This window comes from Lipophrys pholis (genome assembly GCF_963383615.2).
Source record: "Lipophrys pholis genome assembly, chromosome: 10".
Taxonomy (NCBI): Eukaryota; Metazoa; Chordata; class Actinopteri; order Blenniiformes; family Blenniidae; genus Lipophrys; species Lipophrys pholis.
This window is the reverse complement of record NC_137640.1, coordinates 12,002,411-12,021,397: the sequence shown is the minus strand read 5'-3', so window position 1 is coordinate 12,021,397 and position 18,987 is coordinate 12,002,411. Positions and strand designations below refer to the sequence as shown.

Below are 18,987 nucleotides of genomic sequence, written 5' to 3'. Positions count from 1 at the left end.
TTTCTATTACTCCCTGTTTTTTTCCCCCCTCCCATCTCCCACAAAAATATTAAGGTTAAGGACACCAGTTCACACCATCGTCTCACTAAATGGTTACTTCCTCTCTCTAACATGTACTGTCAACATAGACGACTCCTATAAAGTCACTGGACTTGACAGTTATTGTCGTAAATGGAGAACTTAACGGTCTCCCAGAGGACTCTGAGCGATTATGAAGAGGATATATAGTGAGGGCAGAAGGGGTAATTGGTCTACGTTGAGCAATTAAGTGAGTGAAATGGAGCAGTGAAGATTTTATTGACATCCGTGTGTGAACTGACCGGTGAAGAGGTCTCCATTGCTGTAAGCCTTGCCACGTCCCTCCTCATCGTTGGGCACGGCGGACACCTGCTTGGCCGAGGTGCAGCCCATGGCCTCACACTCTGAAACCTCTCCTCATCGCACTCTCACCTGCACAAGAACAGAGAGGAGACGTTTTTGCACAATCAAATTAACAAAGATGCAGTTTTGACAGCACAGTACTCCATCGTTTCGTCGGTTATGACGATTTGCAGCCAGATCTTTTCTCCGGTGTGATTTCACAGTATTCTCTCTGAGATTAGCTGTTCCTCCACAAAGTACATCCAGACCTACTTATGATGGCAGTTTGTCTGAATGTACATTATTTAGACGGGCTTTCGCCACACGATTTTGACAAGCAAATGTAAATTAAAAACACAAAAAGATAAGAACATTGTCAAGTCAAACAAAACATAACACATCAATTTATGTAGTGAACACAATCAGCAGTGATGCAACTGGTAGATAATCAGCTTGACACAGAATTGAATGCAGCTATACGCTGTGTCATTTGGGCTGCAACAGACATAAGACCGACGGCCTTGATCACGGCTTATAATGTCTGGTCTCTCAGGTGAGAGATTATTTTCCAAGAGTGTTGCAGATTTCACAACCGTGGCCTCACGACAATGACGTGACAATCGCACCACCAATACAATAGTCCAATTTGTCTCCTGAGGAGGTAAAATGCAGGACCTGAGCCTATTTGATTGATTTGCTGCACATAAATGCTCACACTGTTTTTCTCTTTATTAGTTTTTTCTTGAAAGCTTTGATGGCATGTTCAGACTTAGGAGAACACTGATACTCTTTGGTACTGAAGTATCAAGTGATAAACTTGTACAAGAGCTCAAATTGAAGTCATTAGGCACATTTTTGTTCAGCAACTGAAGTGAAGAACAATCGAAGGTGCCGTAGGTCAGATGTGTTATGAATAGATCTTTATTGCTTTCAATTAAAGCTCAAAGAATTGATAAAGCATACAAGTTAGGACCTTGTATGTAACACCAATTGTGATGCAACAGTTTGGCTAATGCTAAGCTTAGTCTAATAAGTTTGCAATGCAATGAGCCTTGACACACGTTCCAATTTGTTATGACAATCGTTTCTGCACATGCTGCAGTTGCTGCCCACAATAACACTGAGTTTAGAAGCAGACATTAGGCTAACATGCATGTTTTTGAATTGCATGAGGAAGCCAGGCTGCATTAAGAAAACACAAGCAGAAATAGAAAGAACAATACAACTTCACATCATTTTGCATATTCTGTCAAGCATGCTGGCCATGTCGCGACATCTGCAGCCACAACACAACATGATACAATTGAAATACAGAAGAACCCCGAAACCACTGTATAGTAAAGCATATATACCAATGGTCTACATGCATGATGTAGTCTTCTTACAGTGACAGCATTTCTAAAAGTAGATTTAAAAAAAACAAACAACCATATGGTAGCATCATTACTATACAGACACAGTATGCCATGTTTTGACAAAACGCTGTCAATATAATCATCTAATCGACATGAAGCAACACGGGCACACATTTGCAGTCTTGCTTCCGGCTACCTGCAAGATGCAAATCCAATATTCACTCTCCAATTAGCTCCGTTTATGTCTCCAGCCACTGCCGACGGGAATATCCAGCTATTTACAGCCACATGCACACAGACCGCATCCTGCAACTCCATCCATAATGAGCTGTTTACACTTTGTAAACATTGTGTTTTCACTAAGATCAACTTCGGCCCTGTAGTATTGTGTAAAATTTTAGGAAGGCGAGGTTAAGAGTTCGACTTAATACAATTAGGTAGGAATCTAGTGAGGTTCAAATGTATTAATTTCAAAATCAATCAATTAACATGTTTCTTTTTCAAAGTGTTCTGTCTTTGCACTTGTTTTCACCACTGACTAAAATCTTGACACAGTACTGTTTGTCTGCACTAAGCACAGAGGGGGTGAGAGGGGGAAAACGGTCACCTCGGACGGGGCTATGGAGGCCTGCGGCTGTGATTAAGCGTGTGTATTGCAGCAAGCATGCGCATGGACACCAATTATGCTTATATACACCAACGAGCCCCTTCATTAGGTACACCTGTTCAAATACTTGTTAATACAAAATGATAATCAGCAAATCACATCGCAGCAACTCTATATAAATATAATTCAGTAGGTTTGAGATCAAGATGAGCCGCTGAAGTTCAAAGGGAGCGCGAGAATGGCGAAGAAAAAGGATGATCGTCGATGTCAGAATGGTTCGTCCCAACACTGCAGAAACTGCGGATCAAGTTCAATTGTCATCCGATTTAACCATCTCAAGTTTCCAAAGAAGGGTCCGGAAAAGAGAAGATATTGAGTGAGTTGCAATACTCGTGGGAAAATGCCTTGTTGATTCCAGAAGTCAGGGGAGAATGGCAAAACTGGTTTGAAATCATAGAAAAGCAACTCAAACAACCAATCATCAGAACAATGTTATGCAGAAGACCATCTCTGAACGTGAAACTGAGGAGACAGTTCGCACAGCCTCACCAAAACTGGACAATACAAGATTGGGGGAAAATGTTGCCTGGTGTGATGAGACTTGAACTTAATGGTGGGATCAGACATAAACAACATGAAAGCACGGATCCACTCTGCATGGTATTAAAGGAGCTGCTGCTGGTGGTGTAATAGTGCAAGGGGATATTTTCATGGCGCCATTTGGGCCTCTTAGTATCAATTGTCGCTGACTATGTCCATTTATGACCACAGTGTATCATTTTCTAAAGAATTCTGTAGCGTAACACCACGTCAGCTAGAACAGGCACTCGGTAGAGCGCAGACCTTCGCCAATGCATGTTAGTAGATCAGGTAGCTACATGTGTGAAACGTGACTTATCTATGGAAACGGCTCAGTTACCAGGTGACGGAAAGGCTGCAAGGCTTTCTGGGAGATGTATTAGTGCTTCTTCTTCTTCTTCTTTTGGGTTTTAACGGCAGTTTGCATCCGGGAAGTTGCTATTATTACTAGAAGATTTCTAAGGAAATTTATTGTGATGAGATCAAAGGGACATTTATTTTCACGGTTTCGCAGTTTTTGGGGATTTATTCGGACACGGTTGGCTGTTAACGTCCCATAATCTAATTGATTGGTCCTTGGATGATGACAAATCATCCCTGATTTCAATTCAGGTGAGTAGTTTTTGCGAAACATTGGTAAAATAAATACATAAATACAACCAACCATACTACCTTCCTACCTACCATCCAATAAATAAATACATGCAGACGAACACGTAACATTCTCTGACAACTTTGTTGGCAAAGCTAATAAGCTTAAATAATCTTAAACAGGTTTTGTGAACATGAAAACGAGTTCACTGAACACCAAAGTCCTCCACAGTCACCAGATATTAATCCAATGGACCACATTTGGGATATGGTGAAATGAGACATTGGGAATCATGTCAATATGCACCAGAGTCTCACAGGAACATTTACAGCACCTTTCTGAATCCAAGAACGAAATCCTGATCGCAAAGGTGGGGGCCAAGCTGAGTGTTAGTTGCCACATTCATTGTTGTTGCTGGTGGTTACTTAATGGCATTTACATATGACAGTATAATAAAAAAAAAAAAGATGTGGTATTTAACTTACATCATGCAAATTTGTAAATGAATCGTTAATAATGTCTCCACATGCATGGGGACAATAAAGAGAGAATTCCCCACCTTTAAAGAGAGCATTGTTGTGGAGCGTGCAAGTTGCAAGAATGAAGAGCAGCAACATTGGCAGTAGTCAGTCATAGAATATATTGCATGCACTTTAAAGACACAAACAACTGACTGCTTTTTAGTGAAGCCTCAAGAGAGAAGCGAAACACAGGAAACATGAAACTAAATCAAGAAGATCTTTGATATCCTCTTCCTCACTGCAAAATGAAAATACTGATGAGAATGAACCATGGGGGCTTTAACATCCAAAAGCTTCAAAATAAACTGGAAATTCTTGTTGATCATCATCACTAAGCTGACAGTTCATTTTAAAACTACCTGGATTTTGATGTCAGGAAAGGGATGTAAGGTAAAACCCTCCCACTCAGCAGGACAGCCAGCATGAGGCTGTGAACTGTCAGTCAATCACACTCACATACACACTGTCACAGGAGGCCTCGCACACTGTCAGACACATTACATTATAGATAGTCTCCATGTCACTCACACATGCCATATGCCGTCATTGACAAAGCCCATCCGACTGCTGCCAGTTCCAGAAATGCACACGAACGCGCACACAGGCACACGCGTCTGGTGATTACCGATCACCCAAATTAAATCTGCAGCACCGGTAAACAAGTGTGGGGAGGAGGAGGAGGAGGAGGAGGAGGAGTGCTGGATGGAGGAGATGTTTTTGAAAAGGCGGAAAACACTGAAGAGAGAAAAAGACTAGAAACAGGAGGAAGGAGTGAAACACTGGAGTACAAGGGAGAAGGAAAGGATGGACATTATGTTAGAGAGAGAGAGAGAGAGAGAGAGAGAGAGAGAGAGAGAGAGAGAGAGAGAGAGAGAGAGAGAGAGAGAGAGAGAGAGAGAGAGAGAGAGACCGGGGAGAAAGAGCTTCAAAAAGAGTGCCGCCTGCCCCTCCTCCCTCCTTCAAAGTGTTTGAAGCTGACAAGAGGACAGTGTTTACTCCTGAATTCAGGCTGCGGCCAACCGGCCTTCATCTTTCTGGACGTGGCACAAAGCACCAGGTGTACGGGGAGCAGGCAGCACCTACACAGACCCAGTGTCTGTGGGGATAGCAACCAAGGCCACATTACTGCGATTGTACAGTCAACCATTTTACCATTCATTTTGACAACAGCAAAACCTGCATAATTAAAATGAATTATTAGCTAATTTAGTCTCAGACAACAACGCAGAGCATTCTGGTATACAGTCATTGTGGGGACAGTGTCATGAATAGATGCTATAGTGGAGACAAAAAAGCAGCTGGATGTATTTCACAGAAATAGAAAATATTAAAACATGTTTGGTAGACAACTGACTTAAGCATCTCGTGACGAGGCTTGCCTCACAGCAACTCTAAGTCTGTTAGGGGGCGATCCTGTGTATAGTTTGAATGTGTGCGTGGCGTTTCCAAAAGGTGATGCAGTTTCCTCCCACAGTGAAAAGAAACCTTTGGGTGTGGGTCGTTGAGGTGTGTGCGCTGTGATGGACTGGTACCCTTACCTTCACCCTCGGGCCCTGCTCACACGACAACGATCAACTGAAAACCGCATTGTTTTGGGGGCGAAAACTCACAAATGCCGGAAACACTGAAAACACGTCACTACTGGGTGCTGTGTTTCCCAATAAAGGCACCCATGCAGAGAACAGAACCACTTAAATATCCAAGCGTGTTGAAAATGTCTTTGTGGTGTAGGTGCACTCATTCTGGCGTATGTATAAAATGTCCCAACGTGTGATCCAAATTATGATGTGCAAATGTACATTTTATTTGGCAAGAGTTTTTAAATTCCAAAGACTGAACAGCATAAACAATTCCTCCATTGTTACTGATGAACCACTCACACGCGTAGAACTATTTCCTGGTGTGCATGTGCAACACTCAGCATTTCAGAAAAGTTCAATTCTCCCAGTCACCACAGAAATGGAGAACGGAGCATTTTGAAAAAGTTGCCCTTTGGGTGATGTTTTTTTCAAAAAGCTTCAGGGTTTAAGTGAGTCAAAGCCGGTGTGATGTGAAGGAGCATCAAAAACAGTGAAAGTTTGCTTTTTTCCCCCCTTGAAAATGTCCGATTTTTGCTCTTTGTCAATGTTTAACTGCAGCATAATCAGGGAACTAAACAAAGACTATTTTATTCCTTTATTCACAGCAATGTCATTGTGATTATGGGTTTTACTTTTACGTTCTCAACTCAATGACACAATGGAAGTAAAAAAAAAACAAAAAAAAAAAACCTGATGAATAATCAATGTTGAAACTTGTTTGGGAGGTTTTGAGCCAACGTCATAGCAATTATTACCTCCACTAAGTTTGGTGTGGTTTCATCGTTTGTCTGTTAACAGACTTGAAGGGAAAATTACTGACTATGACTCACAGGGCAGCTCCAAAATAAACTTTTCACTTCCATTAACATTTGGAGATAGGGCATTTGGCCTTCTCATGGTACATGTTGGAAAATAATAGGAATGCAAAAACAATTTTTTTTTCTCTTCCCACACAGTCCAATGACAGATCACTTTCTCATGCACTGAAAATGCGACATTTATGTAATTTCCACATTTTTGTGATTCATAAAAACTCTTTTTTTTTTTTTTTGCTTTTTACAGTGCTAAAATGCCAAGATATAAAGATTGGATACTCAAATATTGCTGTGATTTAAAGGAAGGAAAAGAATCCCCACATTCATTCACCAGACAACAACAAAGTTATGTAACGTTAGAAATTTGGGGAGAACATTATTCAGTTTTTCACTGACATGGCTGCTTGTCTCTTGGCTGGTATCTTTACAAATATATGCATATTGTCATTAAACTTTGAGTCTTTTTGATAAAGGATATCTTTGAAGTCTGATATTGTCAAGACACATTATAATTAAACATATGCAGAAATGAAATGTAGAGCTGTCCCTACATGTTCACAAAAAGTCAAGGAAATACCCTAGAAGTTGTCTGAAAATGTATCTCATCATGTTCCTGGCTTATTTCAAACAAACAACATTTTAAGTTGTTTTTTTGGTCTGAAATATCAGTAGAAATATTCCCTTTTTGGTTGACGCACCAATGTTGTTCATATGAAATACCGGCGGTAGTGAAGCTCAGCAGTAAAGAGCCTCATTGTGCTGCTCGAAGTTGATAACAAGTATGTGAAATAGTCTTCAAAATATCTCAACACATTTTGCAAGATTTTGGGACTTTCTTTCCAGGGGTCACGGGTCCTCACAAATGTGCTGCTTGAATTAAAAATTTTTTAATATAGTGGATTTTTTAACAGTCATTACAGATGTTTCAAAACTGTCCTGAACCTTTTTAGTTTCATCAAATTAGAAAATCCAACAAATGAGAGATGAGCCTTCACCCTCTTTCTTTTTGAATACAAAAAGTTGATATTCCAAGGCACACGCACAGGTACCAGTTATGTATTTAGGCATCAATGTCGACGTTTTGAAACTATATATTCAGTGAAAAGTGAGGTGGTTGGTGGTGCAGAGATCTGTACACCAAAGTAGAGTAAACGATTAACATAGGTGGAGGTCTGCACTCCTAAGTTACCATTTAGTCCCTTGACACAGGTTCGAATGTGCCGTGAGCATAACTTCATCATAGGACGGGGGAATTTGTAAATTAATCTCTTTCCCAGCCTGCCAGGTGGAAAGACATTAATCCCAGGTGCCAGAGCAAGGCTTGTACACGAATTTCTCAAAGGGTGCACAGGCGAAAAGGAGGCGTGCCTGAGGAGCGAGAATTGAGACATGCACACTTGCAAGCTTTAGGATGAGTGTGTGCAGCTGTGCACGGCGTCACCTGTGGCCTGAGAGCGAGTCCCAGTCGAGGGAGTCGCTTATCACCCTGTTCCAGGCGGCCCGGGGCACCTCTTACCACAACTACTGCTCTGGAACAACTCAATTATGACACGCACGCACGCGCGCACACTAAGAACAGCTGGGTGATCTTAATGCTGTCTCAGGAACGTCGTCATAAAGACACAGAAATAATCCCATCCGGAATAATCTGCCTGTTGACAGAGAGACATATATTGAGACTGTGAGCGAGCAGGACGAGCAGTGCGTGTGGACGCTCTGGCATCGGAGAGCATTTTAGCCGTCACAGAGGGACTTCATATCGAAGACATAAAATCCAGACAGAGCTTCAGAAAGAGAGAAAGGAAAATAAACATAAGAAGAGAGGGGATGCAGACAGGGAACAGTGCAGTCTCTCCTCACTCTGGGCTATTAACATCGGATTGAATTGAACATTAGATTAGAAAAGCAGAGAAATTCCCTTCTGGAAACCACTGGGGGTAGTTTATTGAGAAATGTGAGCAGCCCTGATAGATTTTTTTTAAGTTTCAAAGGGGGTCTATAGCGTGCGGGCAGCGCAGGCTTGAAGGGTTTTGATTTGCATGTATTGAAACATCAAATTGTAAGTAGGAGCGGGCTAAAAATAGAGCAAACAGTCTCAGAGCTATTGTTGTGTGGGGGATAATGCTAGGCTATGCGGGATCTGTAAGCCAAGCATCTATTACTTGGGTTATACATAAAAGCTACAGCTAGTTGGCAGACTATTACAGGGCTGAATACACGTATAAATAAATATCAGCAAGGCCTGGACGAGGACAGAGTCAGTCATTTTCAATATAAAAACTAAATTCAAGAAGTAAGTGTAAGATAAAAACAAAACTAAAAAAAACAACAAAGCGAGACACTGTTCAAAATGAGATTTAGTTGCATGTCTTTCATCACTCGTGGTCTCATGTTTTCCTATAAACATCACACAAAAAAATCATCAAAGTTCTGTGGCATTTTTGGGTGAAGACTTCTTTAACTTATCTCAACTTTATTTATATAGCACTTTATGTACCGCACTTCGTTTCAGCTGTGGATGGTTTTAGACATTAAGAACCTAACAACATAAAGTGCAAACACTAAAAAAACAATAAAAACAATAGAATGGAAGCAAAAAAAAAACAAACAGGAGCAAAGTCTCAAACTGGATTAAAAGCCAAGGAATAAAAATGGGTTTGAAAATTACATTTAAAAATGAACAGTGAAGGGGAAGTGAGAGCTCATTCCACAATTTAGGATCAGCAAAAGAAAAGCTGTGTCGGCACTCCGACCGCAGCACCTCCAGGGGTATGAAGGACTATCCATCCATCCATCCTCTATCCCACTTACCCTTTTCAGGGTCGCTGGACAGGTTGCCAGTCTGTCACAAGACAAACACATACAGAAAGACAAACAACAACACACTCTCACACCTCGGGGCAATTTAGCACAACCAATAGACCTTCCAGGCATGTGGGAGGGAAGCACACATGAAGAGATCACGCAAACTCCACACGGAAAGGCCCGGAGCCATACTTGAACCCACAACCTTCTTGCTGTGAGGTGAGAACACTAACCACTGCACCACGGTGCTCGACTAGACTATTTGTGAGACGAGTTTAACAGATAAAATAAATTAATGAAGCAGTGCAACACCGGACCATGAAATAAATAATTGAATAGTCAAATAATTCTTTTTTTTTTTTTTTATATATATAAAATGAATTGGTATTATAATGAATTAAAGACATTTATATATTTAATTCTAATTGTAATTAATTAATGATACATTTAAATGAATTATTTAAGGATGTATTTATTGATTTGATTTCGGCGCATTTAGTCCTGCATGCAGGAGCAGCCGATCAGCTGACCTGAGAGACCTCGCAGAAGCACAGAGGTGAAGCAGCTCAGAGAGATAAGGCGGGACGAGAATGTTCAGAGATTTTAATATAAATAAAATGAGTGCAATATTATTAAAGAAATCCAAACTATCATTCAGTTTTAGTGCTATTCAATAAATCGTACATTGAATTTACAATAAATGACTATAAAATGACATTGAGTGTAAAAGTGCTGCATGGAAGATTTGAGGAGTGTCACTTTTGTGCACTGGCTGACACTAGTGAGACCGTGTGTCTCAAGGTTTCAGCAGTTTGTTGTTTAGAGCTTTAGTGTTTGTTGAATTTCTTCTTCTTTATCCTGTGGGAGATTCTTATGTTCTCTGATATGCATGTCTGCTATATTTATGTTCCTGTCATTTGATACACTAGGTTGTGGTACTAAGGGATATTACAAGACTGATGGACCTGCAGCTAACTTGTTCACTTTGGAGTGAACAGAGTTTCTCTCCTGATCGTTAGAACAGTAATTATTTCACTATTTCTTAAGGTTGTGGAATTTGTTAGTGTTCTGTTCAACTACAGATTCCACTTAAGAATCCAAACAATACAGCAAAATGTTACATACCTGAACAATAAAACATGGAAAACGCTCTACTGCACTGAAAGTCAAACTTCAAAATGGAGCTCAAAAGATAATAAATGTTAATCATTACAGAGGAATACCTTGTAAAAGTACAACAAACAAAAAAAAATGGAAAAACAGATATGCTGTCATTTCATCTCTAGAAAATGTGATGCTTCTCCATGATGAGACGACTCAAGGGTGCCTTTTGTCTCACCATGTTTTGTTTACAATTTATTCCTTTTTTTGTCACTTCAAACTTTCCAAATATAAAAAGGAAAAATATTGCAGATTTGAACACAATTTGTATTAAATAGCTTAAAAGCAAAGAGGCATTAAAGGACAACCCAGAACCTGAATACTCTGCTGTGTCTGTGCCTTAGTTGCATCCTCCTCATTGTACAGTGAAACGCATGTAAAAAAACAAAAGAGTAGCTCAGTGCGTACACATTTAGCACTGGCGACTTTAGCCAGAGTCAGCATGAGCACTACCCAATGAGTCGCTCTGTGCCACATGGAAGACCACAGCGGGGCGTTGCTCCGTGTTGATTTAACCCACAAGACAGCTGGACCGTGCAGCTCCGAGCTCGCCTACTCCTGCAGACGCTGAAGTGTGTCAATGGGACAAGCTTAAGTCTGGCAAGTCAGCGAAGGCACTCACACCAACCATCTCCCTTGGTCTCTCGCAAACACACACGCAGAGCCAACATGATCTGATAAACATCCGATGTGGGGAAGGGATAAAAGTTCTTAATAGTAAGTGGCAAACATCCATCATGGGATCTGAGCAAATAGGTCCAGATGCTTAACATTCACAGTGGGTATATTCGCCAAAGGAAAGTAGTAACCTAATTTGAAGATATAAATATGGCATGATGTCAGATAGCGGCTCTTGTGCCACTCCAGTTGAACCTAAGACAGATCTGGCACAGAGCTCCCTGTCAATGTTTCACCCCAGACGCAATCGTGAATACGTCAAAACAATATTACAGGGCTTGGCAATCCAAAGAACTCGAACGCTCCAACGTGCATGTGAAGGCCTCGAGGCATTCTCAACACACGGTAAACACCCAAACTCTTAAAATGAATATGGGTAGGCAAACACGGAGGCTTACCGATGGATGCATACCTAGAGGTGAGACGTGACCTACTCTCAGTACGGTGAATGAGCCTCCTTTACGAGTCAGTTTGTCAAAGGAGGAACTTGGGAAAGAAAAAAAAAAAAAAAAGGCCTGTGGAGGGAGATGTGAGCCTACATGCTTGCATAAACACACAGCCTTCATACAGGCCGAGTTGTGTGCAGTGCAAAGGTTTCTCAAACACAGGGTTGTGCCAGAGGGAGCACGAGGGACCATAGAGCCTGAAAAACTGGCTGAACAAAAGTGAAAAACGGAAGAAGCTCTGACACGTTTTTTTTTTTTGCATAACAGGTTGTCTCCCGTCAGGATTTCATTTGGTTCTGTGCTGATGAGCGCCCATTGTAAAGCTCCTATATAAGCAGTGCCAAGCTATGACTTCAGTCGTGCCAATATCTGCAACTTCAAAGGTGACTCTCCATATTAAACTGTAATAGAGCACACACCCACTGTGTCCTCATGCATCAGTACCGAATGCTGAACGCCACGCTGTGATCCCAACAGCAGCATGCAAAAGTTACTGACCTGCTCAGTGCAGTTCCTCAATCCTGGTTTTCAAGATTGTATCTTGCATACTTTCCCCTGCTCCTGTACACCTCAGTCAAATGGCTCCTTAACAAGTGGTGCAAAAGCATTCAAAGGCTGAATATGGGGGAGGACATCAAAAGCATGCAAAGCATGAATACTCCAGGAAATGTACGGGAAAAAAACAATGTGCCAGTGCAGAGGTGTAAAGTCCTGGCCCTGGCCACAGCCCTGCATGTTGTTTTTGTCTTCCTGCTAAACGAGATACATAATGAGCCTGTCATTCCAGTAAAATGAGTTGAAATAGGGAGCTGTCAAAAACATGTAGCATAGTGGCCCTCCAGGACCAGCCTCTGTGCTGGATGTTACCTTAACTCAGCTGCAGATGTTCGACACGTTCATGTTATTTTAAAAGCCAACGAATGTACTGGAGTGTACAAGAAAACAATTCAAGTTGTAAATCACTCCTCAAACATTCTGCATTCAGTTTGGTGAGTGAATGGCTGTGTGTGCAATTCTTAAACATATATATTTGATTTGTGGTGCAAAACTGCACATTTAATTTTGAGGTTCAGTTTTGTTTCATTAAAAACATTGGATTAGGATTTAGAAATATGATTCTGGAATGACAGTTGAACATTGGATCATATGTTTGATCGGTGTGGTGAAGTACTTCTACTTTCCCCAAAATATGGAATTGATTTTCTTCCTTAGGCACATTTAAACAAAGTACTGAAAAGGCTCTGCCTTTATCGTCTATATTAACATTAGTTCTACTAATTAATTTGTAATAATAAAAATAGTACAAATACATGCAACATTGTCCAGAGCACAGTTCAATAGTACACCATCTCAAAATGTATCATAAAACTGAAAAAAAGAGAAAAAAACCCAAAAACTCATTGTTGAATTTAAACGAAAATCGAATATTGTAACCATTTCTTTGAGAAGCAAAAGACCATAAAATTATGGAAATGTTACATCTGACTCTGCTAAAAGACACTCTAGGGAAAGAAGTGTGACTCTGCTGCAGTCTTGTCTCTTTGGGACCGTTTCAGTACAACCCTTGGACCACCGCACCATAATATTTACTCTCGCCAGGCAGCAAATGCTGCACCTATCCTCTTGTCCCAGGTTAAACACTCCATCAGCTTGACAAGCCTGGGAATCCGTGCCAACACACACACAGTCGCACAGGTAGATGGTCAAGGCCTCCCTTGCATAGTGTACTGTCTACTAAAATAGTGTTGGTGTGCTCACTTTTCCTTTCGCTGTATAGTGTTAAGGGAGTCCGTCCTCTCCGTCCCAGTTGTTGTAGGGATGAGTGATAATGGCGGAAGCAACAGACATGGAAACAGGGAGGGATTGGAGGATACAGGAGCTCCTCTGTTCTGCTGCGTGAAACCGTAGCCTGGCCTTGTAGCAGACAATGATGGACAGGCAGCGCGAGTAGCTCAGGTATGTGCTGGTAAACAAAAAGAGCAGCTTTTAAGGCTCCTGCAGACTGTACAATTTTAGAAATCTTATAAAGGTTATTTCCTGCTCCAGTCAAACTCGGGTACCACTGTAAGTTTGGCTGTACGGAGTCGCGCTCCACTCACAAGAGGTATGTCAATACACAACAAAACATTATCCTGGACATCACCATTGCCTTCAGGAGATAAATAAATGAGGGGAACCATGAATCTGGCAGGCCCTTCCCTCCAAGGTTAAGGGCCTTTGCTCAGCATAAAACCTGCAAAATCAAAACAAGCAGATCATATGATCCGCTGTTGTGACTAAATCGCAAACATAAAGTGGAGAAAGTGGACGAGGTCCAACCTTTTACTTCCAGAGGAATCTGCAAATCGTGCTTCTGGTGTTGCACTGACCATTGAGACCTTTTCCGCCGCGTTTCTGCTGGTTGCACGAAGCTGGAGCTCGTAGCTGCAGTCAGACGGCAGTCATGGAGCTTAACTCGGGTTATCGTTGGTCACAGGACTGCGACAATGACCTTCCGTCAACGTACAACACGAGACACCGTTTTGAGCCTCGACAAGTGGCAACATCACGACTGGTCATCTTTGGTCTGGGACAGGCCAAAACCCCAGTTTGTGTGCCCACTTTTAGAATGGGCTATCACCTAAACAGAGACTCGTGTTTTTATACAATGCCTGTGAAAGCCGGTTCATGTGGGACTGCATGGGCCGAGTGCCTATTAACATTTCGTTTCCCTTCTGCACCAAGAGGGCGAAGAGACTTGAGAGAAGGGTAAAATAAAGGAAGTAAAGCAGTGGTGAGTGAGTACTCCAGATTACAATGAATGAGTACTCCAGATTACCATTTGCTGCCAACGTCAGGAACCAGGAACAGCAGTCCAGTTTAAATAGGAGCTGCATTTGGCTATATCTCGGTGCAGATACGCCCAAACCATTAAAAAAAAAAAAGAAAGAAAGAAACTGGACCAGATACAGGCTGAATGAGAGCATAAAACGCTTCCTCCGGAGCCAACTGACGGCTGGCGTTTTAAAAATACTTTTTGCACAAAGTGACGGATGATTTGAAAAGAGCAAAAGGCAATCAGACGTGCATATTTGGGTTGTGTCACCGAGAGCTTTTCAGATTCAAGATTCAACGAATTGTATTTATCCCCTAGGAGCCATTTGAAAGCAATACTGTTTGAAATTGTAATTGGGCCAAAAGCAAGTCAAAGCCTGAGGTGATTGACTTCGGGGGGAAGAGTAACAGAAGAAATGCCTGCGTGACAGAAAAGCGGCGCAATCAGTAGTACACAATTAGGACCAGGTAAGTCGTCATAGCTTTCACAATAGCTGCTGCACAGTTGTTCCTTACTCAACTCATAGTTTAATCATTGATTTATTCTAATTTGGAAGCTTTATTTGTGGTTGTCATTGTCACTCCCATCTGGTGGTAAAAGGTTTTTTTTTTTTTTGAAAGAACACAAGCTATGCAGTGATTGTGGGCTTTTAACAATTTTTAGTCTTTTCTTTTATGCTTTCACTATCCGTGCTTTTAAATATTCAACTTTAGCACTTCTGTGAGACTGCCTTTTCATCACATTAACTGAGAGACAGCTGCACAGCTGATGAAGCCAGCCCCACTCCATCGGAGCAGCCGCACAAGGTCAAACGTGTTTATGTTTTCACACGCAAATCCGTCTGAATCGCAGGCCAACAAACCGACCGGCGGGCTGCAGAATACCAACATTAATATTCATTAGGCATTACCCCAGCTGAAGGAAATGACGAGAAATGTATGCACAATTGGCGGGCATGTTGCAGAATAATTGGCAAAGCCGTTTCACATGAGTGTCTGAGCGTGAATGAGGCACATTTGAACCGTTTGCCTGTTTCAGCCCCTCGCAGATGAGAGGAGCTTCACCTCTCCACGCGGCCGGCATCACAGCCAATCTCTTGCTCTTTCACATGCAAACCAGAAAACCTCATTTATTATCCAGTGCAGACAGAAACACAAAAGGGAACCCTTCAACATTATAATTTTTTATTTTTTTTTTAATTTAGCTATTCCCGGAGCCTAATGACAACCAACACAACACCCCCCCACCTTACAAGGCAAGATATGGTGACCGTCGTCACGCCACAGATACACTCAGCGTTCTCCTCAGAGTCTTTTAGCAAATAACGAGACAAGTCATCTCATACCAACAAAACGGAAGCAAAGACCACCAAACTGTGATTCCATGAGGAACCTGTTTAGACCTGATAAAACCTTCTCGTGATCCGAATCACAGTAAATTTATGACTGTCATATATATATATATATATATTTTTTTTAAGTACAATAAAAGTGTAAATGTTTATGATTCTAATCAGGTATGGCCAGAGTCTTCAAATAATAAATAAATCACTATTGTTTTTGTTTGTAACCGTTTAAAAAATGTATTTATGTGGTAAAAAAAAAAAAAAAAAGGAAACAAATAAAACAGATAAGCTTACCAGCAATGAAATAATGAAACACTTTAATTAGTGTCAGTCTGAGTTGATCCCAGCGTTTGATTCTTCTCAATGAACCAAAAAATAGTTTTAGGCGTTAAATGTTCAAAGCACGTCTGGTTACTCTTTCACCTTGAGATCAAGACAAGGCCCTTTTTCCATTGTTTTTTGTTAAAAGACTTGTCAATTTTAGCCCTGAAACGGTTTGTTTGATAAAAATATGAGTCAGCAGAAAGTCAGCGAATGATAAATGAGGGTTAATGGACAGCCCTGGAAAAGACAATAGCTCAGTGTTGGAAATCAGATTACATTGCTATTATACCCAGAGCATTTCAATGAGGAACCTTTTATTTTCACGTTCACTTGTCTTCATATTCAAAGCCCGACTTTAAGCTGAAGCTTAGGCGAAAGTCCAATAGACCAACGGCATGACCATCATAGTGGAGCGAGCCTACAAAGAGCACCACCAGAAAACATTTTATGCACCGTGAAGACGGGAAGCAGAAGTATTCATCACTTAGAGGTGTGTCACTTTATAGTCAATACTGCATGTATTATGTCACCATGTCGCATCCCAACCGGACTCTGAACACAAACTCAACAGTAAACCCTGTCAGGAACAGGGAGAGAAAGAAAGAAAAAGAGAGACCAGCCTCTTCATCATGTGACTGACATGAGCACAGAAATCAAGCACAAGCCCTGCTAAAGTGAGAAGCCAGACCGACTGCAGAAACAGCCCACATCCACTGTTGTGCACTTTAGGAGCAGCACAGACACGTAATGCTGCAACATTCACCACTCAGAGTTCTGACTAGGAGGTCAGGTAGACAGACCAATCAGCCGGCGATGCCCTCAGTCAACCGGACAGACAGGCAGGACCCAGAGTGGATCGTGTTGTGCTGGTCTGGGGATTTCTGCACCGCAATACACACCTGACAGCACCGACCACTGCCTCATTAAGAGCATGATAGCCACAAGGCAAATCCAAACTCGATTTACGACACCGTCATGGGAACTCCCTAAAATGCCTGGACATCCCGGTAACCATGGAAACCACCCACCTCCTCAGATTATGACATCACAGGTGCTGCATGCAAGGTGGCCTAACGCTCACCTGAACTGCCGTCAACTCTAGCTGAAGAGGACCACAGGTGGAGAGGGTGACGCTGATGATGATTGAGGGGATGAGGAAGAGGGATGGGGACTAAAAATAGGTTCTCCCGCCTCAACCAAAGACACAGAAAGGAATTAGGAATGAGTGAGGAGGAGGAAGAGCAAGAGGAGTGAGACTCTTGTATTTCAGTCTCTCCTGCTCGTCACCGGAACCAAAAGCCATATGTGAGCGCTGAGCAGAGCGCGCACACACACACACACACACACACACACACACACACACACACACACACACACACACACACACACACACACACACACACACACACACACACACACACACACACACACACACACACACACACACACACACACACACACACACACACACACACACACACACACACAGTGCAATGAGCAAGTGACGGAGGGAGGGAGGGAGGGAGGGAGGGAGAGGCAGATGGATGAAGACAGACAGATAAATCAAGAATAAAAAGAGGGGGGGGGGGGATGACAATATCCACTCACAGGATTGCTGGTCATAACCTATATAACCCTGATGTAAGCTGTTGCTGACCGGATGCAATGCGCTGAAATGCACACCAACCTAGTTTCACTCTGGAGTGCAGCACATCCTCTGAATAGATGTCAGAGTCTGGTGTAATGGCCTGGCTGGAATCTACAGTAGCAATGACCATATGGCACATTTAACCACCACAGCCAGGAAGGCAGTCAGGAGCTGATTGAGCTTCCGTTTGACATGACGGTGTGTGTTAGTATCTGAGAAAGAGCAGATTGATGCATTTTAAATATACTTAGGTTAAGTTGTTTTTCTTAATTCCTGCAGATGAGCTTAAATCCCTCTGGGTTTGTAAATCATTTCCAGCAGCTCCCGTGTTTCCCCTCAAAAGCAGGAACATGCAACAGCAGCAATGAAGACCGGAGATAACCAGTAGTTCCTAACTCCATGCCAAAAAAAAGCCCACTGACACTGGCAACAGCGTTTCCTATCACACTGGAGAAGTTGCGGGCTGTGCAGGAGAGGCAGCGGCGGCAGTAGCCCCCCTCCTGGCCCGGCCACTGAGCCCCGTCCTGTCCCGGGGCTTGGAGCTTGCGGCTCGGCTCAACAGCTGTGTCCAGCTGCGCTACAGGGAGACACTGTGCGCTTTGTTCCCCGCAGGAGAGGGGGAAACACCGAGCAAAGGAGCAGAAGGAGCGCAAACGGTCTCCGTGTGCGCACATAGTATGATCCCCACAAAAGGTTACCGGCCTGTCGCCCTCGGTCATCCCGTGTGTTTCCTGCTGCAGAGTGCTTTTCGAAAACAAACGACCAGAGCAGCGAGCGGCGGCAGCAGGCGGAGATGGGAGCAGCGGGACTCGGTGGCACAGCCAACCAGGATGTGTGGAAAATTTGAAATGCCCTGAGCAGCCAACGCTGTCCGAGCAGACACACAGTCGCTCTCCGAACGAGACCCGGGCAGCATCGTGCACATGTCCACCCTCCGCTCGCGCTCGATCGCCAATAACCATGTAAACGATCAGGTGGGGGGGTCCGCGGGAGCTCCAGCAAACCAAAACACCGACAGATGCGGAGCCCCGTGTGCAGGAAGCAGGGCGCCGGGGAATCACGGCGCACTCAGGAAACAACAACAAAAGAGAGAAACGCACCACGGGTAGGAGCGTGGCTTTCACCGGAGGGTGAGCGACACCCCCGAGACTCGATCTCCCCGGTACTTACTCAGATGAACCGGGTGGGCTCGGTCCACCGGAGGGTAGCACCGGTCGGTCTTCCGGCTGCGTGTCGGGCGGGATCTGCGCTATGAGCACTGGAGAGCCGTGAGCGCCGAGCGTAAACTGAGGCTTGCGTCATTTCACCAGGATGCCACTATTGCGCGCAGCAATGCAGCCATCTTGCTGAGGAGTG

The 18,987-nt window shown here is 42.9% G+C and overlaps 1 protein-coding gene across 4 annotated transcripts in view; it reads right to left on the bottom strand.

Annotated features, from left to right (window-relative positions):
• LOC308116119 (uncharacterized protein C1orf21 homolog) overlaps positions 1 to 18,916 on the bottom strand; it is a 35,478-nt gene extending 16,562 nt beyond the window's left edge. For 2 of the 4 annotated variants that reach the window (XM_080474121.1, XM_080474118.1), the window contains exons 1-2: positions 18,802 to 18,916; positions 321 to 450 (exon numbers count right to left, since the gene is read on the bottom strand). In XM_080474121.1, coding sequence (XP_080330247.1) covers positions 321 to 411 — 91 coding nt within the window. In that variant the 5' untranslated portion in view covers positions 412 to 450; positions 18,802 to 18,916. Of the gene's footprint in view, positions 1 to 320; positions 451 to 11,451; positions 11,544 to 18,731 lie in introns of those variants that run through there. The other 2 variants (XM_080474120.1, XM_080474119.1) reach the window with 2 other exon arrangements.
• Between the last annotated feature and the right edge of the window lie 71 nt (positions 18,917 to 18,987).